General features: G+C 44.6%; 1 protein-coding gene across 1 annotated transcript in view; it reads right to left on the reverse strand.

Moving 5' to 3' along the window:
• The window catches only part of nup155 (nucleoporin 155), a 224,258-nt gene that overhangs the window by 78,638 nt on the left and 122,790 nt on the right, over nucleotides 1-22,830 (reverse strand). The window contains exons 21-22 of the mRNA XM_059645000.1: nucleotides 11,850-11,965; nucleotides 8,469-8,566 (exon numbers count right to left, since the gene is read on the reverse strand). Coding sequence (XP_059500983.1) covers nucleotides 8,469-8,566; nucleotides 11,850-11,965 — 214 coding nt within the window. The remainder of the gene's footprint in view (nucleotides 1-8,468; nucleotides 8,567-11,849; nucleotides 11,966-22,830) is intronic.

The following is a 22,830-nucleotide window of genomic DNA, read 5'->3' on the forward strand; positions in this document are numbered from 1 at the left end:
AGCAGTCCTTTACCTGTACTTCTCATAATCTGGTCTACAACAATTTAAAAGAGAAGACGTTGAAGGTGAGGCCAAGCTCAGCCAAGCGAAGGAGGGTGGTTGTGGTTCAGGCCTTTGCTCCAGGAAGATGTGGACGGTCCCGAGACCATCCTGGTAGGAGATGCACAAGTAAAGGAATTGCATGTCCACGGTAAAGAAAAGGTGGCTGGAGCCTGCAAACTGAAAATTCTGAAACTGGCGTAAAACGTCAGAGGAATCACAGATGTACATGGGCAAGGAATTGGATGAGAGGAGAAAAGACTAAGCCAAGATGGGAAGAGATGAATTATTTGGGGGGGCAGAAGCCGGCTGAAACAATTGGTCTGCCTGAGTGGTCACGACAGTTGCCATTAACAGCTCGTCATCCTCCCAGCCAGATTGTTATCGATTCCTTTAGCTGTCCTACCGTTCTTCTCTCTCTTTGAGCTCTGATTCTGCTCTGACTGGGCAACAGGAGACAGAGTGTTGTAGTGGAAGGGAGTTTCTCAAAACGGAGACCTGTGACCAGTGGTGTTCCACAGGGATCAGTGTTGGGACCACTGTTGTTTGTGATATACATAAATGATCTGGAGGAAGGTATAGACGGTCTGATTAGCAAGTTTGCAGATGACACTAAGATTGGTGGAGTAGTGGATCGTGAAGGGGACTGTCGGAGAATGCAGCTGAATAAGATAGATTGGAGAGTTGGGTGGAGAATTGGCAGATGGAATTCAATCCAGGCAAACGCGAGGCGATGCATTTTGAAAGATCCAGTTCAAGAGCGAACTACATGGTAAACGGAAAAGCCCTGGGGAAAATTGATACACACAGACAGATCTGGATGTTCAGGTCCATGGTACCCTGAAGGGGCAAAGCAGGTGGATAGAGTGGTCAAGAAGGTGTACAGCATGGTTTAATTCATCGGACGGGGTATTGAGTACAAGCGTTGGCAGGTCATGTTACAGTTGTATCGGACTTTGGTCCCACCACTTTTGGAATACTGCATTCAGTTCTGGTTGCCACATCACCAAAAGGATGTGGATGCTTTGGAGAGGGTGTAGAGGAGGTTCACCAGGATGTTGCCTGCTATATAGGGCGCTAGCTATGAAGTGAGGTTGAGCAGATTAGGAGCATTTACATTAGAAAGATGGAGTTTGAGGGGGGACCTGATTGAGGTCTACAAAATCTTGAGAGGCACAGACAGGGCGGACGGCAAAAAGATCTTTCCCCCCAGAGTTGGGGACTCAATTACTAGGGTTCATGATTTCAAGGTGAGAGGGAAAGATTTAAGGGAGATATGCGTGGAAAATTCTTTATACAGAGGGCGGTGGGTGCCTGGAAAGCGGACGTGGTAGAGGTGGGCACGATAGCGTCATTTAAGATGTATCTAGACAGATACATGAATGGGCAGGGAGCAGAGGGATACAGATCCTTGGAAAACAAGCGACAAGTTCAGATAGAGGATCTGGGCTGGCGCAGGCGTGGGGGGGGGGGGCCGAAGGGCCTGTTCCTGTGCTGTAATTTTCTTTGTTCTTTGTCCTTATCTATTGGTTATCCCTTACCCCTCCTCCTACCTTATCTTCTGCATATAAACCAACGTATTCCTAGCTACCATTAGTTCCGATGAAGGGTCACCAGATCCAAAACACTAAATTTGATTTATTTTCGCAGATGCTGCCGGACCTGTTGAGCTTTTCCAGCAACACTTGTTTTTATTTCTGATTTACAGCATCCGCACTTCTTTCATTTTTATTGAGTACCAACATGGATATAAATCTGGCTCAGTGAGAGGAAACAAAGCTGGACTTGAAGAAGGTTTCACAGTGTCTTAGATTTGTTACAGGGCAAGTGGGAGGACATTCGGCCCGTTGTGCCAGCACTGGTTCTATTTTCCAGTGTCAATTTCCTGTTTTTCCTCCTTAACCCGCACACCATTTGTACCGAAATAACCATGCAATGCTCTCTGGAATGCCTCAGTTGAACATGCCTCCATCACATTTCCAGGCTTGGTAGCTTGGCTACTGTTTACTATTGCTTTTAGAGGAGCTACAATTTAAGAACAAGTTAATTGAAATATGCAGTGTAAATCATAACTCGAGTGTGAAACAAAATCAACCCTTAACATAGAACATAGAACATTACAGCACAGTACAGGCCCTTCGGCCCTTGATGTTGTGCCGACCTGTCATACCGATCTCAAGCCCATCTAACCTACACTATTCCATGTACGTTCATACGCTTATCCAATTACGACTTAAATGTACTTAAAGTTGGCGAATCTACTACCGTTGCAGGCAAAGCGTTCCATACCCTTACTACTCCGTGAGTAAAGAAACTACCTCTGACTTCTGTCCTATATCTTTCACCCCTCAATTTAAAACTATGCCCCCTCGTGCTCGCTGTCACCATTCTAGGAAAAAGGCTCTCCCTATCTACCCTATCTAACCCTCTGATTATTTTCTATGTTTCAATTAAGTCACCTCTCAACCTTCTTCTCTCTAACGAAAACAGCCTCAAGTCCCTCAGCCTTTCCTCGTAAGACCTTCCCTCCATACCAGGCAACATCCTAGTAAATCTCCTCTGCACCCTTTCCAAAGCTTCCACATCCTTCTTATAATGCGGTGACCAGAAGTGTACACAATACTCCAGCTGCAGCCGCACCAGAGTTTTGTACAGCTGCAGCATAACCTCTTAGTTCTGCAACTCGATCCCTCTATTAATAAAAGCTAAAACACTCTATGCTTTCTTAAGAGCCCTGTCAACTTGGGTGGCAACTTTCAAGGATCTGAATACATGGTCACCGAGATCGCTCTGCTCACGTACACGACCAAGAATTTTACCATTAGCGCAGTACTTTGCCTTCCAGTTACTCCTACCAAAGTGCATCACCTCACACTTGTCTGCATTAAACTCCATTTGCCAACTCTCAGCCCAGCTCTGCAGCTTATCTATGTCTCTCTGTAACCTACAACATCCTTCATCACTATTCACAACTCCACCGACCTTAGTGTTGTCCGCAAATTTACTAACCCATCCTTCTACGCCCTCATCCAGGTCATTTATAAAAATGACAAACAGCAATGGACCCAACACCGACCCTTGGGGTACACCACTAGTAACTGCGCTCCAGGATGGGCATTTCCCATCAACGACCACCCTCTGTCTTCTTTCAGCAAGCCAATTTCTGATCCAAACTGCTATATCTCCCACAATTCCATTCCTCCGCATTTTGGTCAATAGCCTATTGTGGGGAACCTTATCGAATGCCTTGCTGAAATCCATATACACCACATCAACCGGTTTACTCTCATCTACCTGTTTGGTCACCTTTTCAAAGAACTCAATAAGGTTTGTGAGGCACGACCTTCCCTTCACAAAACCGCGCTGACTATCCCTAATCAATTTGTTCTTTTCTAGATGATTATAAATCCTATCCCTTATAACCTTTTCCAACACTTCAGCAACAACGGAGGTAAGGCTCACTGGTCTATAATTACCAAGGTTGTCTCTACTCCCCTTCTTGAACGGGGAACCACATTTGCTATCCTCCAGTCATCTGGCACTATTCCTGTAGACAATGACGAGTTAAAGATCAATGCCAAAGGCTCGGCAATCCCCTCCCTGGCTTCCCAGAGGATCCTAGGATAAATCCCATCTGGCCAAGGGGACTTATTTATCTTCACACTCTGTAGGATTTCTAATACCTCTTCCTTGCGAACCTCAATCCCACCTAGTCTAGTAGCCTGTATCTCAATATTCTCCTCGACAACATTGTCGTTTTCTAGAGTGAATACTGTTGAAAAATATTCATTCAGTGCTTCCCCTATCTCATCTGACTCCACACGCAACTTACCACTACTATCCTTGATTGATCCTAATCTTACTTTCTTCATTTTGGAAGGTCGAATTTGAAAGCTGAGTACAGGATTAAGGATAGGATTCTTGGCAGTGTGGAGGAACAGAGGGATCTTGGTGTGCAGATACACAGATCCCTTAAAATGGCCACCCAAGTGGACAGGGTTGTTAAGAAAACATATGGTGTTTTGGCTTTCATTAACAGGGGGATTGAGTTTAAGAGTCGTGAGATCTTGTTGCAGCTCTATAAAACTTTGATTCGACCGCACTTGGAATACTGCGTCCAGTTCTGGTCACCCTATTATAGGAAAGATGTGGATGCTTTGGAGAGGGTTCAGAGGAGGTTTACCAGGATGCTGCCTGGACTGGAGGGCTTATCTTATGAAGAGAGGTTGACTGAGCTTGGACTTTTTTCATTGGAGAAAAGGAGGAGGAGAGGGGACCTAATTGAGGTATACAAGATAATGAGAGGCATAGATAGAGTTGATAGCCAGAGACTATTTCCCAGGGCAGAAATGGCTAGCACGAGGGGTCATAGTTTTAAGCTGGTTGGTGGAAAGTATAGAGGGGATGTCAGAGGCGGGTTCTTTACACAGAGAGTTGTGAGAGCATGGAATGCATTGCCAGCAGCAGTTGTGGAAGCAAGGTCATTGGGGTCATTTAAGAGACTGCTGGACATGCATATGGTCACAGAAATATGAGGGTGCATACATGAGGATCAATGGTCGGCACAACATTGTGGGCTGAAGGGCCTGTTCTGTGCTGTACTGTTCTATGTTCTACGTTCATTCTTTTAATCCTTAAATACCTATAGAAAGCCTTCGGGTTTACCCTGATCCTACCCACCAACAACTTCTCATGTCTCCTCCCGGCTCTTCTGAACTTTCTCTTTAGGTCTTTCCTGGCTACCTCGTAGCCCTCAAGTGCCCTAACTGAGCCTTCACATCTCATCCTAACATAAGCCTTCTTCTTCCTCTTGACCAGAGATTCCACCTCCTTCGTAAGCCACGGCTCCCGCCCTCTACAGCTTCCTCCCTGCCTGACAGGTAAATATTTATCTCGGACACACAGGAGCTTTTCCTTGAATAAGCTCCACATTTCTAATGTGCCCATCCCCTGCAGTTTCCTTCCCCATCCTATGCTCCCTAAATCTTGCCTAATCTCATCGTAATTGCCTTTCCCCCAGCTATAACTCTTGCCCAGTGGTATACACCTATCCCTTTCCATCACTAAAGTAAACATAACTGAATTGTGATCGCTATCATCCAAGAGCTCACCTACTTCCAAATCTAACACCTGGCCAGGCTCATTACCCAGTACCAAATCTAATGTGGCTTCGCCCCTTGTTGGCCTGTCTACATACTGTGTCAGGAAGCCCTCCTGCACACACTGGACAAAAACTGACCCATCTATAGTACTTGAACTATAGTGTTCTCAGTCAATATTTGGAAAGTTGAAGTCTCCCATGACAACTACCCTGTCTCTCTCACTCCTATCGAGAATCATCTTTGCTATCATTTCCTCTACATCTCTGGATCTATTCGGAGACCTATAGAAAACTCCCAACAGGGTGACCTCTCCTTTCCTGTTTCTAACCTCAGCCCATACTACCTCAGTTGACTAGTCCGCAAACATCCTTTCTGCAACTGTAATACTGTTCTTGACCAACAATGCCACACCTTCCCCCCTTTTACCATCTTCTCTGATCTTACTGAAACATCTAAATCCCGGAACCTGCAACAACCATTCCTGTCCCTGCTCTATCCATGTCTCTGAAATAGCCACAACATCGAAGTCCCAGGTACTAACCCATGCTGCAAGTTCATCCACCTTATTCCGGACGCTCCTGGAGTTGAAGTAGACACACTTCAAATCAACTTCTTGCTTGCCGGTGCCATCTTGCGTCCCTGAAACTTTATTTCGGACCTCCCTACTCTCAACCTTTTCTGTACTTGAACTACAATTTTGGTTCCCATCTCCCTGCTGGATTAGTAACCCACCCGAATAACATGACGGATGCTGAGGTTAGGGATAGATGTTTGATGACTCTGGGTCGTCAGCATAAGGAGGGAGGAAGTGTTGGGTATCCTAAAAGGCATTAAGGTGGACAGGTCCCCAGGTCCAGATGGGATCTATCCCAGGTTACTGAGGGAAGCGAATGAGGAAATAGCCAGGGCATTAACTAATATCTTTGTAGCATCCTTGAGCACGGGTGAGGTCCCAGAGGACTGCATAATTGCTAATGCTGTCCCCTCGTTTAAGGAGGGTAGCAGGGATAATCCAGGTAATTATCTACCGGTGAGCCTGACATCAGTGGTAGGGAAGCTGTTGGAGAAGATACTGAGGGATAGGATCTATTCCCATTTGGAAGAAAATGGGCTTATCAGTGATAGATAACATGGTTTTGTGCAGGGAAGGTCATGTCTTACCAACTTAATAGAATTCTTTGAGGATGTGACAAAGTTGTTTGATGAGGGAAAGGCTGTAGATGTCATATACATGGACTTCAGTAAGGCGTTTGATAAGGTTCCCCATGGCAGGCTGATGGAGAAGTCGCATGGGGTCCAGGGTGTGCTAGCTAGATGGATAAAATACTGGCTACGCAACAGGAGACAGATCGTAGTAGCAGAAGGAGGTTTCTCAATTTGTAGACCTGTGACCAGTGGAGTTCCACAGGGATCTGTGCTGGGAGCACTGTTGTTAGTGACGTACATAAATGATTTGGAGGAAGGTATCGGTGGTCTGATCAGCAAGTTTTCAGATGACACCAAGACTGGTGGAGTAGCATATCGTGAAGGAGACTGTCAGAGATTACAGCTGAATATAGATCGATTGGAGAGTTGGGCAGATAAATGGCAGATGGAGTTCAATTCGGGGAAAATGCGAGGTGATGCATTTTGGAAGATCATATTCAAGAGTGGGCTATATAGTAAATGGCAAGTCCTGGGGAAAATTGATGTACAGAGAGATCTGGGTGTTCAGGTCCACTGTTCCCTGAAGGTGGCAACGCAGGTGGATAGAGTGGTCAAGGCAGCATACGGCATGCTTTCCTTCATCAGACAAGATATTAAGTACAAGAGTTGGCAGAGGGTGGTGGGCGCCTGGAACGAGTTGCCAGCGGAGGTGGTAGACTCAGACACGATAGTGTCTTTTAAGGTGTATCTGGACAGGTACATGGATGGGCAGGGAGCAAAGGGAAACAGACCCTTAGAAAATAGATGACAGGCTTAGACAGAGGATCTTGATCGGTGCAGGCTTGGAGGGTCAAAGGGCCTGTTCCTGTGCTGTAATTTTCATTGTTCTTTAAAAAACCTTCCCTTACCAAATTTCCCAATTTAAGAACTCTTTCAAAGTTTGTAGTGGAGCTCCCCAAAAGTCAGTGTGAGGACACACACGGTTAAAAATCTCACTCTTATTTCTGATCATTTTTTTGCTGGTTGAAAAAAAATTTCAAATCCTCAGGTTTATCACTGAGCTTTGCCACGTTACACAGTTTTACTTCAATCTGATACAATCTAAACTGCCTTGGTTGTTTGGTTAATTCCCTTTGCCAAATGGCATACATCTGTGCTGCAAGTCAAAGTCATACAGTCTGAAAACAACTAGTCTGCGCTGACCAAGATAACAAAGTGTGGAGCTGGATGAACACAGCAGGCCAAGCAGCATCTCAGGAGCACAAACGCTGACATTTCGGGCCTAGACCCTTCATCAGAGAGGCTAGAGTCTAGACCCGAAACATCAACTCGTCCCACCTGCCTCTGCTTGGCCCACAGTAAACCCCCCATACCTTTCCTCTTCATGAACTCATCCATGTGTCTTTCAAACGTTGTAAATGTACCAGCATCCACCATTTTTTCTGGCAGTTTATGCCACACACAAACCACTCACTGTGTAAAAAAAAATGCCCCTTATATCCTTTTAAAATCTTTCTCCTCTCATCTTAAAAAATTCTCCATTCACTCGAGGGAGCATCATTGAACTTATCCATGCCCCCCATGATTATATAAATCTCACTAAGGTCAACCCCTCAACCTCCTATGCTCCAGTGAAAGAAGTCCCAGTCTTTCCAGTCTATTTTCACATCTCAAACCTTCCATTCCAGGTAACATCCTGGTAAATTTTTTCTGAACCTTCTTCAGTTTAGTAATATCCACCTTATCACTGGGCGACCAGAACTGCACACAGTACTGCAGAAGAGGCCTCACTAACCTCCTGTACAACCTTAACATTTTGTACCAACTCCTGTACTCAAAGGTCTGAGGAATGAAGACAAGTGTACGAAATGCCTTCTTCACCACCCTGTCCACCTGTGATGCAAATTTCAACGAATTACGCGCCTGAACCCCTAGGTCTCTTTGTTCCACAATACTGCCCAGGGCCCTCCGATTAATTGTTTAAGTCCTGTCATGAACTATTTCTGAAACATTTGCTATCTATCCTTAACCATCTTTTCAACTAAAATCTTTCAGTCCACACCAGCCAACTAAGCCATCATTCCTTTTTAATCACCCTCAAGTTTAGCACTGTTGTTTCCAACTCGTCTGTGCTGTGACCATTTGGTGATTGCAGTTCAGGTGAATCTGTAAGTTACTCACTGTGGTACTTCCTTTGTAACTCCTGCTGAACTTGCTGCGAACCTCCATCAGGACGGATGAAACCCAGCAGCCTCTGTGGTACATTGGAAGCACTAAAACTGGAAAAGTAGATGTTAGCCAGTTCAGAAAACCAATAGTGTCAGCATGGGATAACACTCTGACCAGACAGCATGGGGTAACAATCACTGACCAGGTAGTGTAACACTCACCATATGACATAGGAATAAAAATAAGTCATTCAGCCCATCAATTCTGTTCTGCCATTCGAGATCATGAAAGATCTGACAATCCTCAAATTTCACCTTCCTGTTTCTTTCCCATAACATTTGATTCCCTGACTGATTAACAATCTGTCCATCTCAGCCTCAACAGCTCTGCGCAATAAAGAATGCCACTGATTCACAGATTCCAGACACCAATTTGATACCATGGGACAACATTCATACAAAATAGAACAGTACAGCACAGTACAGTCCCTTCGGGCCACGATGTGTCGAACTTTAACCGTAATCCTAAGGTCTATCTAACCTCCACCCCTACCTTATGCTATCATCCATATGCTTGTCTAATAGCTGCTTAAATGCCCCTAATGAGGCTGACACCATTGCCCTCTCCGGCAATGCACTCCATGCCCCTACCACCCTCTGAGTAAAGAACCTACCTCTGACGTCCCCCCTATATCTACATCCACTCACTTTAAAATTATACCCTATCATAACACCTATCTCCACCCCAGGAAAAAGTCTCTGGTTGTCTACTTTATCTGTACCTCTGATCATTTTGTACACCTCTCATCCTTTGTCGTTCTAAAGAGAAAAGCCTTCAGTCTCTCGACCTTTCCTCCTAAGACCTTCCCTCCATTCCAGGCAAGATCCTGGTAAATCTCCTCTGCATCTTTTTCAAATCTTCCACATCTTTCCTGTAATGAGGCGACCCGAACTGGACACAATACTCCAGATGTGGCCAAACTAGGCTTTTGTATCGCTGGAGCACAACTTCTCAGCTCTTGAACTCAACCCCTCTATGAATGAAAGCTAACACACCATAAGCCTTCTTAACAACTCTACCCACCTGGCAGCTTTCAGGGAACTGTGGACATGAAGCCCAAGATTCCTCTGCTCCTCCACACTGCCATTTTCTGAAGAAGGGCCTAGGCCCGAAACGTCAGCCTTCCTGATTCTCTGCTACTGCTTGGCCTGCTGTGTTCATCCAGCTCTACACCTTGTTATTTCTGCCACTTTTCAGCCCAGCACTGCATCATATCAATGTTCCTTTGTAATCTAGAACAGCCCTCCGCACTATCCACAACTTGACCCACCTTTGTATCATCCGCAACTTACTGTTCCACCCTTCCACTCCTACATCCAAATCATTTACAAAAATCACAAATAGAAGAGGACACAGAACAGGTCCTTGTGGTACACCACTTGTAGCTGAGCACTATGCTGAATATTTTCTGTCCACTACCACCCTTTTTCGATTTTGGGTCAGCCAATTCTGAATCCAATCTGCCACATTTCCCCCTCTGCCATGCCTCCTTATTTCCTGCATGCGCCGACCGGGGGAACCTTATCAAATGCCTAACTTAAATCCATGTATACCACATCCACTCTCTACCTTCATCCATGTGTTTGGTCACCTCTTCAAAGAATTCATCAAGGTTTGTGAGGCATGATCCACCCCTCACAAATGCATGCTGACCATTATGAATCAAACTGTGCCGATCCAAGTGATCATAAATACTATCTCTCAGAGCCCTTTCCAAAAATTCACCCACCACTGAAGTAAGACTAACTGGCCTGTAATTTTCAGGGTTATCCCTATTCCCTTTTTTGAAAAGGAAATGACGTTTGCCTCTCTCCAGCCTTCTGGCACTACATCCGTGGATAGTGAGGATGAAAAGATCATCGTTGAAGGCCCTGCGATCTCTTTCCTCGCTTCCCATAGAATCCTTGGATAAATCCCATCAGGCCCGGTGGACTTATTTATCTTCAACTTCCTCAAAATTCCTAGCACATCTTCCTGGCTAACATCGGCCTCCTCTAGCCTAACAGCCTGCTTTACACTGTTCTGCTCTACACCTAGGTCCCTCTCAGTTGTGAATACCGAAGAAAAGTATTCATAAAGGTCCACTCCCATCTCTTTGGGTTCCGTGCACAAATTCCCTTTACAATCATTTCTCAGGTCATTCTCTTATTCCTTACGTACGTGTAAAAAGCCTTGGAGTTCTCCTTGATCCTATCTGCCAAGGTTTTCTCATGCCCCCTTATAGCTCTCCTAAACCCTTTCTTCAGCTCCTTTCTGGATAACTTGTGTCCCTCTAGAGCCTTTTCCATTCCTTGTTTCCTAAACCTTATATGAGCATCCTTCTTCCTCTTAACCAGTCGCTCGACCTCTCTTGAGAACCAAAGCTCCCTCACTCGACTGCATCTTCCCTGTCTGCTCGGGACAAACATATCAAACACAGGCAGTAGGCATTCCTTAAACAATCTCCATATTTCTGTCATGCTCTTCCCTGACAGCATCTGTTCCCATTTTATGTTACCCAGTTCTTGCCTAACAGAATTATAATTACCCTTCCCCCAATTATAAACTTTACCCTGCTGTATGTACCGAACCTTTTCCATGACTATTGTGAAAGTAACAGTTATGATCGCTCCTGCCAAAAAGCTCTCCTACCAAAAGGTCTAACACTTGGCCCGATTCACTGCCAAGCACCAAATCCAAAGTGGCCTCTCCTCATGTTGGTCTATCTACATACTGTGTCAGGAATCCTTCCTGAACGCACTGGACAAAATCCGCTCCACCTAAACTGTTACAACTAAAATGTTTCCAATCAATATTTGGAAAGTTGAAGTCACCCATGACTACAACCCTGTGACTTCTGCACCTTTCCAGTATCTGCATCCCAATCCGCTCCTCCACTTCTCAGCAACTATTAGGGGGTCTGTAAAAACCTCAACCCAAACTGATTCTGTAGACAAATGGATTGCATGTAAGGGAAACACTCAAAAATCAGATAACATAGGTGCAGCACAAACTGAATGTATAGCCCAGAGCAACCAGACAGTGGGCAATGCTCACTGACAGTGAGCTGCTTTCTCGAGTCACACTTAGGTCTGACAAACTGAGGGCATCAGATTTCCTGTTCTAAAGGACATCAATGAACCTGATGGGTTTTTAAAACAATCAACAGTTGTTTCATGGTCAACATAAGACTGGTAATTCCCCACACACTGCAGCGTGATGGACATCATACACCGACCGTACAATGGAGGTTGAACACTGTCTGCACAGTGCAGGATGTTGCACTCTGAGCGTAGAATGACTGAGAGATTTGGAGTTGGTGCTAAATTCACTCCTGCTACCCACTCATCTTACCTTGCATTTCCCAGGGTTCCAGATCCAAATTGGGAGTTCCTGTCGAGGAATTCCCGCAATCCACTGAGTTCAAGCAGAATGCTCGCCAGACATTTCCCAGCAACACTGCTCTCAAACTGCAGGAAATTATGCATGAACCAGCATCAGCAAATTGCAAAATTAGTCCATCAAACACACCAGTAGTCGTTTCTTTACTCAGAGAGTAGTAAGGGAATGGAACGCTTTGCCTGCAACGGTAGTAGATTCGCCAACTTTAGGTACATTTAAGTCGTCATTGGACAAGCAGATGGACGTACATGGAATAGTGTAGGTTAGATCGGCTTCAGATTGGTATGGCAGGTCGGCACAACATCGAGGGCCGAAGGGCCTGTACTGTGCTGTAATGTTCTATGTTCTAAGAGCAAGAGGCTAACTAGAGAAAGGATTGACCCACCTAAGGACAAAGCAGGAAAGTTATACATTGAGTCAGAGAAAATGGATGACATTCTTAACAAGTACTCCGCATCGGTATTCACCAAGGAGTGGGACATGACGGATGTTGAGGTTAGAGATAGATGTTTGATTACTCTAGGTCAAGGAGGGGGGAAGTGTTGGGTATCCCAAAAGGCATTAAGGTGGACAAGCCCCCAGATCCAGAAGGGATCTATCCCAGGGAAGCGAGAAAGGAAATAGCTGGGGCATTAACTAATTTCTTTGCAGCATCCTTGAGCATGGGTGAGGTCCCAGAGGACTAGATAATTGCTATTGCTGTCCCCTTGTTTAAGGAGGGTAGCAGGGATAATCCAGGTAATTATCCACCAGTGAGCCTGACATCAGTGGTAGGGAAGCTGTTGGAGAAGATACTTAGGGATAGGATCTATTCCCATTTGGAAGAAAATGGGCTTATCAGTGATAGATGAGGGAAGGGCCATAGATGTCATATACATGGACTTCAGTAAGGTGTTTGATAAGCTTCCCCATGGCAGGCTGATGGAGAAAGTGAAGTCGCATGGGGTCCAGGGTGTGTTAGCTAGATGGATAAAAAAACTGGCTAGGCAACAGGAGACAAAGAGTAGTAGTGGAAGAAGGTTTCTCAAATTGGAGAACTGTGACCAGTGGTGCTCCACAGGGATCTGTGCTGGGACCACTGTTGTTTATGATATACGTAAATGATCTGGAAGAATATGTAGGTGGTCTGATCAGCAAGTTTGCAGATGACACAAAGATTGGTGAAGTAGCAGATAGTGAAGGACACTGTCAGAGATTACAGTAGAATATAGATAGGTTGGAGAGTTGGGCAGATAAATGGCAGATCGAGTTCAATCTGGGCAAATGTGAGGTGATGCATGTTGGAAGGTCTAATTCACGAGCAAACTATGCGGTAAATGGAAAAGTCCTGGGGAAAGCTGACGTTCAGAGAGGCCTGTGTGTTCAGGTCCATTGTTCCCTGAAGGTGGCCACGCAGGTCAATAGAGTGGTCAAGAAGCCATATGGCATGCTTTCCTTCATCGGATGGGGTATTGAGTACAAGAGTTGGCAGGTCATGTTACAATTGTATAAGACTTTGGTTCGGCCACATTTGGAATACTGCGTACAGTTCTGGTCGAAACATTACGTAAAGGATGTGGATGCTTTGGAGAGGGTGCAGAGGAGGTTCACCAGGATGTTGCCTGGTATGGAGGGCGCTAGCTATGAAGAAAGGTTGAGTAGATTAGGATTATTTTCATTAGAAAGACGGAGATTGAGGGGGGACCTGATTGAGGTCTACAAAATCATGAGGGGTATAGATAAGCTGGGTATCAAGAAGTTTTTCCCAGAGTGAGGGACTCACTTACTAGGGGTCATGAGTTCAAAGTGAGAGGAGGCAAGTTTATGGGTGACATGCGTGCAAAGTTCTTTATGCAGAATGTGGTGGGTGCCTGGAACACGTTGCCAGTGGAGGTGATAGACGCAGACATGATAGTGTCTTTTAAGATGTACCTGGACAGACACATGGATGGGCAGGGATCAAAGAGATCCTTAGAAAATAGGTGACAGGTTTTATCAGAGGATCTCCATCAGCGTAGGCTTGGAGGGCCGAAGGGCCTGTTCCTGTGCTGTAATTTTCTTTGTCCTATTGTCAGGTAAATGCCAGTGTTGTACATGTTCTGGAACAGCATTACGAGAGGAATGGCAAGTTCTGGAGTACAAGTCTTTCTGTACCATTGCTGGAATGTTGTCAGGTTCCACAGTCTCTGCTGCATCCAGCACCTCCAACCCTTTTCTGATATCACATGGTCTAAGTCAAATTGGCTGAAGACTGACATCCGTAATACTGGGGAGGACAAGAGGAGGCCAAGTTGGATCATCCACTCAGCACTTCTGGCTTGGCATTGATGCAAATCACAGAGTCATAGAGTCCTGCAGGCCTACAGCAGGGAGACAGGCCCTTAGGCCAAAAACTGGTCCGTGCCGACCAAATGTTCACTGACCTTAACCTCATTTCCCTGCACTTGGCCCATATCCCACTACAACTTTCCTATCCATGTTGTTAATGTTCCCACCTCAACCACTTCCACTGGCAGCTCATTCCATACGCGTACCGCCCTCTGTGTAAAAAAGTTGCCCATCAGGTTTCCCTGTATTCTTTCCCCTTCTTCCCCTCTGCCACCCAGATGGATAGAGTTGTTAAGAAGGTGTATGGTGTGTTAGCTTTCATTAATGCAGGGATTGAGTTCAAAAGCTGTCAAGTTATGCTCCAGCTATACAAAACCCGGTTTAGTTACACGTGGAGAATTGTGTCCAGTCTGGTCGCCTCATCACAGGAAAGATGAGGAAGCGTTGGAAAAGGTGCAGAGGAGATTTACCAGGATGTTGCCTGGAATGGAGGGAAGGTCGTATGAGAGTAGGTTGAGACAGCTAGGGCTTTTCTCTTTCGAATGATGAAGAATGAGAGATGACTTGATAGGGGTGTGCAAAATGATCAGAGGTATATAGAGTGAACAGCCAGAGGCCAGGGTGGAGGTAGCTATTACGAGGGGTCATAGTTTTAAAGTCAGTGGAGGTAGATACAGGGGAGATGTCAGAGGTAGGTTCTTTCCTCACAGAGTGGTAGGGGCGTGGAATGCATTGCCAGAGGGGTAGTGGAGTCGGCCTCATTAGGTGCATTTAAGCGGCTATTAGATAGGCATATGGGTGACAGTATAAGGTGGGGTGGAGGTCAGAGAGACCTTAAGTTGAGGGTAAAAATTCGTACAACTCTGTGCTCTGAAGGGCATGTACTACGCTGTACTGTTCTATGTTCTACATGATGGACAGAATTCTCAATGTGAAGGCAGGACTTCTGACTGATATCCAAGTACAGTGAAAAGTTTTGTTTTACAAGCAGTACAGGCAGATTATAGCAACCAAGGACATACAAATCATATGGTGCTTAGGCAGATCAAGGAGTACAAGGTTACGGTTGCACAGGAGATGCACAAAGCAAAATCACCTTTATCAAAATCAACATTGTTTGAAGCTACTTTCCCTCCACAAATACAATACGTTAATAATTCTTATCAATACAGTCACAGACAAATGTACCTGTAGCTGGCAGATTGGTAAGGATGAGGTCAAGTAGGTTTATCTCATCTGCTGGATCCCTCACCACATGCCCCAAACTAGCAGCTATGTCCTTTACAACCAGACCAGCTTAATTAGTAGTGTTGCTACCAAGTCATTTTGGGTGGTGGATTACGAAATGCCCCACCTCGAGTGAATTTGCAGCCCTGTCACCCTCAGTGCTTCCTTCCAGCGTTGTTCAAATACAGAGACGCATTGATTCATCAGCTGAGGCAGGACAGTCCATGGTGATCAGCAGTTGGTTTCCCTGCCCATGTGTAACCCGAAGCCATGAGACCTCAGAGGGTCCAAAGTCCATGTTAAGGACACCCAGGGCAACTCCTTCCTGACTGCATACCACTGTGCCATCATCTCTGCTGGGTTTGCCCTGGTGGCAAGACAGGATGTATCTAGGGATGGTGGCGGTTGTCTGGGGCATTGTCTGGAAGGTATGATTCTGTGAGTATGACTGTGTCAGGCTGTTGCTTGACTAGTCTGTGAGCAGGCTCTCCCAATTTTGGCACTCGTCCCATGTTAGTGAGGAGGGCTTTGCAGCGTTGGCAGGGTCTTTCCAACAACTGACAATAGTTTCACAGTCATCAGTATTATCTTAATTGCAAGTTTTTTTAAGATTTTGAATTTGAAGATTTCTTTGACTCTAGAATATTAACTAAATTTCAGGATTAATAGCCTAGTGATAATACCACTCGGCCACTACTTCTCCAGAATAACGTGCGTGGTTTCGGTTTCCCTATCTGAGGAAGAATGTTCTTGCCATGGAGGGAGTGCAACAGAGGATTACCGGGCTAATTATTTTTTAAAATTAATTCATGGGATTTATTGCTTATCCCTAATAGCATGGAATGGTAGGACTGAAATATCAAGGGCAACTGGATCAGTTAGGGCTACAATAACTGAAGTTTATAGAAATCGAGAAAATTCGAGAATTTTATACGTTTCTCTGAATTTTATAAAATTTTTATTGAATTAATGAGAACCTATAAAATTCTAACAACACTATAAGAATTGAGAACAGGAGTCGGCCATGTGGCTCCTCAAGTCCACGTCACAAGTCAATATTCCTCAAGTCCATTTTCCTGCATATCACTTGATTCCCTTGATGATCAAGAATCGATCTCAGCCTGAAAAGCACTCTGGTCCCAAAATTTTCCGTGGAAGGAGTTTCAAAGATTCTCAACCCACTACAAGAAGAAATTCCTCCTCATCTTAGTCTTAATTTGGTGCCCCTTAATTCTGAGACTGTTCTCTGGTCCTAGACTTTCCAATGAAGGCAAACATCCTCATAAATTAACCCTGTCAAGGGGCTTGAGAATACTATTTGTTTTAATTAGATCACCACCTAAGATTCTCTAGTGAGTAGAGTACTAAACTGTTTAACATTTGCCTGGAAGACAAGCCCTTCAAACCATGAATCATGCTTGTGAATCTTTTCTGAAATGCCTCCAATGTTATGCTATTTTTTCTTCAATAAGGGTTTAAAATTGCTCTCAGTACGTGTAAAGTTGCACTCAGACTTCCCTAATCAAACTCCAACCCTTTGAAAGAAGAACTAATATTCTATTAGCCTTGATGATGACCTTCTCCACCTATGTGCTTGCTTTCTGCGTTTCACACACAAGTGCCCCCAAGTCCCTTTGTGACAGTTTTCTGTCGTTTTTCTTTCTACTTAAATCATATTGTTCATTTCTTCTCCCTTCCAAAATGAACAACTTTACATTTTCTAACATTATACTTCATTTGCCAACTTACTACTCACTAGGTTCCCTAATGCTACTTGTGAGGATTTAAAATGAGTGGCAGGGGACTGGGAAGCAGAGCAGCAGGTTAGCAAGCAGAGGGACTGTGGAGAAGGTAGATGCTAGGACCAGTATGTCAGAAAGAAAGGGCTGGCAAAGAAAGGTAAAGGAACATGATGGGTCTGATAGACTGAAGTGTATTAATTTCAAATCAAGGAGTACAATAGGTAAGGCAAATGAGCTTAAGAGCCGCGATCAATGCATGGGGCTACAACATTGTGGTCATTACAGAGCTTTAGGTGAGAGGGCAGGACTGGCTGTTCAACTCTCCAGGGTTTCATTATTTTATTTGAGATAGACAGGAAGGAAAAAGAGATATAGGAGTTGCATTATTAATCAGCGAGAATGTCTAAGCTGAATTCAGAGACTACATACTAGAGGGGTCATCCATTGAAGAAATATGGGTGGAGCTCAAAAATAAGATAGGTACAATCACTCATAGGATTATAGTATATGGTCTCTGCACACCCCCACCAACAGCCACTGAGAGATTGAGCAACAAATATGCAGGCAGATTATGGAAAGATGTAATAATAACAGGGTTGTCATAGTGGGTGATTTTCCCAATACTGACTGGGACTCCCTCACAGCAAGAAGTTAGAAGGAGCAAAATATGTTAAGTGCATCCCCAAGAGGGTTTCTTGAAACAGTATGTGGACAGTCTAACTAAAGGAGGGGCCATATTGGACCCTAATTAACCTGGCCAGATGACTGACCTTACAATGGGAAAGCATTGGGAAAGAGTTTTAAGGTAGCTATTATTAAGGATAAATGAGCACCTTGCAGAAAGTTACGAGATTGCCAGCCCCCACTGATAGCCACAGGTGAGGTGTGGGAGACTGGAGTTTGGCTCACGTGGTGCCACTACTTAAGAAGGTGGTAAGGAAAAGCCAGGGAGCTGTTGAACCAGTAAGCCTGACATCAGTGGTGGGCAAGCTGCTGGATGGAATCCTGAGGGACACGATTTATATACATTTGGAAAGACAAGGACTGATTAGGGATAGTCAACACAGCTCCATGCGTGGGAAATCGTGTCTCACTAACTTGATTGAGTTATTTGAAGAAGTAACAAAGATGATTGATGAGGGCATGATTTATACGGCTTTCAGTGAGGTGCTCAACAAAGTTCTAGACTGGTTAGCAAGGTTAGATCACATGGAAAACAGGGAGAACACAAGGACAGCTATATAGATACAGAACTGGCTCGAAGGTAGAACATGGAGGGTGGTGGTGGAGGTTTGCTTTTCAGATTGGAGGCTTGTGACCAGTGTGTGCCAAAAGGATCAGTGCTGGGTCTATTGTTTTTCATCATTCATATAAATGATTTGGATGTGAACACAGGAGAAATGGTCAGCAAGTTTGCAGACGACATCAAAACTGGAGATGTAGTGGACAGTAAAGAAGGTTCCTTCGGAGTACAATGGGACCTTGATCAGATGAGCCAACAGGCCAAGGGCTGGAAGATGGAATTTAATTTAGATAATTGTGAGGTGTGGTATTTTGGGAAGGCAGATTGGGCAGGACTTGCACACTTAATGGGAAGGTCCTGGGGAGGGTTGCTGAACAAAGAAACTTTGGAATGCAGGTTCACAGGTCCTTGAAAGTGGAGGTGCAGGTAGATAGGATAGTGAAGGTAGTGCACAGTATGCTTTTCTTTATTAGTCAGTGCATGTTGCGGCTGTACAGGACGTTGGTTGCGTCACTGTTGGAATACTGTGTGCAGTTCTGGTCACCTTGCTATAGCTAAGATTTTGTCAACTTTAAAGGGTTCATAGAACATAACAACACAGTACAGGCCCTTCGGCCCTCGATGTTGTGCCAACCTGTCATACCGATCTCAAGCCCATCTAACCTACACTATCCCACGTACGTCCATATGCTTATCCAATGACGACTTAAATGTACCTAAAGTTGGTGAATCTAATACCGTTGCAGGCAAAGCGTTCCATTCCCTGACTACTCTCTGAGTAAAGAAACCACCTCTGACATCTGTCCTATATCTTTCACCCCTCAATTTAAAGCTATGCCCCCTCGTGCTCGCCATCACCATCCCAGGAAAAAAGCTCTCCCTATCCACCCTATCTAACCCTCTGATTATCTTATATGTCTCAATTAAGTCACCTCTTAACCTTCTTCTCTCTAATGAAAACAGCCTCAAGTCCCTCAGCCTTTCCTCGTAAGACCCTCCCTCCATACCAGGCAACATCCTAGTAAATCTCCTCTGCACCCTTTCCAAAGCTTCCACATCCTTCTTATAATGCAGTGACCAGAACTGTACACAATACTCCAAGTGCGGCCGCACCAGAGTTTTGTACAGCTGCAGCATAAAAGATGCTGCATAAATGGTTCAAAAAAGATTTACAAGAATGTTTACAGGGTTAGAGGGTTTGAACTATAGGGAGATGTTGAATAGACTTGGACTGTCTTCCCTGGAGAGTTGGTGGCTGAGGGGTGACCTTATTCAGCCTTACAAAATCATGAGGGGCATGAATAGGGTAAACAGACAAGGTCTTTTCCCAGGTAGGGGGAGTACCAAATTAGAGGGCATAGGTTTAAGGTGAGAGAGGCAAGATTTAAAAGGGACCTAAGAGGCAACCTTTTCACAGAGGGTGGTGCATGCAAATAATGAGTTGTCACAGTTAGTGATGGAAGCTAATACAATTACACAATTATAAGGCATCTGGATGGGTACATGAATAGGAAGGGTAGAGAGGGATATAGGCCAAATGCTGGCAGTGGGACTAGATTTATTAAGGATATCTGGTCAGCAAGGACAAATTGGACCGAAGGATATGCTTCCATGTTGTATATCTCTATGACTCTAAATTGGCGACGGGCGCAGGGGAACTGTTATTGGGCAAGTCCACATTTTACATGTGGAAGTTATTCAAAGACCTCCTGATCAGAGTTCAGGGCCTGAGTGATCCAGTAAGGAGGAAAGACAAGGAATGGCAAGGTAAAGGACCCTTGGCTAACGAGGGAAGTTGAGAATTTAGTCAACAGGGCAAGAGAAGCATACGTAAAGTTTAGAAAGCTAAAACTGTACAGGGCCCGTGAGGAATATAAAGAAAGCAGGAAAGAACTGAAGCAGAGAATTGGGAGAGCAAGGTGGTGCCTGAAATGACCTCAGCAAGTAGGGTTAAACAGAATCCCAAGGCATTCTGTACAGACATTAAAAACAAGAGAATAACTAGGGAGAAGGTAGGATCACTCAAGGATAAAGGAGGGAACTTGTGCTTGGAGGCAGAGAATGTGGGTGAGATCGTAACTGAGTATTTTGCTTCAGTAAAAACCAAAAGAACTGCGGATGCTGTAAATCAGGAACAAAAACAAAGTTGCTGGAAAAGCATAGCAGATCTGGCAGCATCTGTGGAGGAGAAAACAGAGTTAACGTTTCGGGTCCGGTGACCCTTCCTCAGAACTCAGTTGACTCTGTTTTCTCCTCCACAGATGCTGCCAGACCTGCTGAGCTTTTCTAGCAACTTTGTTTTTGTTCTTCGCTTCAGTATCCATGCAGGAAAAGGAAATAGAGGATACTGAGATTCGAGTGGAGCATGTTAAAATGCTCGAAAATGATGGCATTGGATCTCCTGAAGAGCGTTAAGATGGTGAGTCCCCAGGGGTTTTTGAGAGAGGCAAGAGTGGAGATTGCTGAGGCCTTGACCATGATCTTCGTATCCTTGCTAGCCACTGGAGGTCCTGGAGGACTGGCAAGTAGCTAATCATGTTCTTCTGCTCAAGAAGGGAAATAGGATTATCCAGGAAACTACAGACCAGCGAATCTCCCATCTCAGTGAGATTGGGAAGCTATTAGAAAGAATTCTTAGGGATAGGATTAATGTGTATTTGGAGAAGAACCGTCTAATTATGGACAGTCAGCTAAGCTGTATGCAGCACAGGTCATGTCAAACTAACCTGACTGAATTTTTTGAGGAGGTTACAAAGGTGACTGATGAGTGTACAGCAGTGGATGTTGTCCACTAGGATTTTAGTAAGGCTTTTGATGAGGTCACTCACTGTAGGCTCATCCAGAAGATTAAGGTGCATGTGATTCATGGTAATTTGGCCCTTTGAATTCAGAGTTGGCTTGTCATAGAAGGTACAGGGTTGTGGTGGAAGGGCATGTTCCTGCCTGGAGGCCCATAGTAGGACCTCTGCTGTTTTTGATACAGATAAATGACTTGGATGAAAATGTAGATGGGTGGGTTAGTAATTTTGTAGATGATACAAAGATCTGTGGCAGTGTGGATAGTGTAGAAGGTTATCAAAAGATATGATGGGATATGGATCAATTGCACATATGGGAGGAGAAATGGCAGATGGAGTTTAATCCGGGCAAGCGTGAATTGTTGCACTATTGGGAGATCAAACATTAAGGAAAAGTATACAGTTAACGACAGGAGGCTGAACTTAGATGACACCAAGTTATGGTCCAACAGGTTTATTTTCCATCACCTGACGAAGGTGCTGTGAAACCTTGTGATTTCAAAACCCTGTTGGTCGATAATCTCATGTCGTGTGACTTCTGGTTTTGTACACCCAATCCAACACCAAGATTTCCACATACTGGCTAGTATTGATGAACAGAGGGATCTTTGGGTTCAAATCCATAGCTCCCTGAAAGTGACCATACGAGCAGATAAAATAGTGAAGGTGGTGTATGGCATGCTTCTTTTTGTTGCTTATGGAATTGAGTACAAGAGTCAGGCTGTTATGTTGCACCTTTATAAGACTTTGATTAGGTTGCACTTAAAAGCATTGCCTTCAGGTCTGGTTGACACACACTCGGAAGGATGTGGAGGCTTTGGAGAGAGCAGAAGAGGTTTATCAGGATGCTGCCTGGATTAGAGAATATGAGCTATAAGGAGGGCGAGAAAAACTAGGGTTGTTCTCTCTGAAGCAGCAGAAGCTAAAGGAAAAATTTATAAAATTATGAGATGCATAGGTTAGACTGATGGTCGGAATCTTTATCCCCAGAGTTGAGTTGTCTAATACTAGGGGTCATGCCTTTAAGGTCATGGGGGAAAGTTCAAATGAGATGTGAGGGACAATTTTTTTTTTTTAAACACAGAGAGTGGGGCGAGTCTGGAACACGCTGCCAGGGTTGGTAGCAGAGACAGATACAACAGGGACATTTAAAGGATTTTAGGTAAGCACATGAATATGCAAGGAATGGAGTGATATGGACCAAGGGCAAGCAAGGGGATTGGTTGAATTTGGCACCATATTAGACACCATATTGTGGGCCGAAGAGCCCATTCCCAAGTTGTATTGTTTTATGTTCTAATATCCTCTGTCACTGACTCTCTGCAAACTGTTAAACATCTTTCTGTGTTGTCTGCAAGTGTGGCGACAGTACATATACTCCCCCCTCTTTCAAGTCACTAATATATACTGTAAATGTTGCAGTCTCAGCACTGATCTCTGTGGAACCCTACTGGTTACAGGCGCCATCCTGAAATAGAAAAGACAGGCTCAACATTGGAAGGATTTTCCTGATGACTGGGGAGCCCAGAACTAGGGATCACAGTCTAAGGATATGGGGTGGGTCACTTAGGACTGAGATGAGGAGAAATTTCTTCATCCAAACAGTGGTCAGTCTA

The sequence above is a fragment of the Stegostoma tigrinum genome, chromosome 3, assembly GCF_030684315.1.
Source record: "Stegostoma tigrinum isolate sSteTig4 chromosome 3, sSteTig4.hap1, whole genome shotgun sequence".
Classification (NCBI taxonomy): domain Eukaryota; kingdom Metazoa; phylum Chordata; class Chondrichthyes; order Orectolobiformes; family Stegostomatidae; genus Stegostoma; species Stegostoma tigrinum.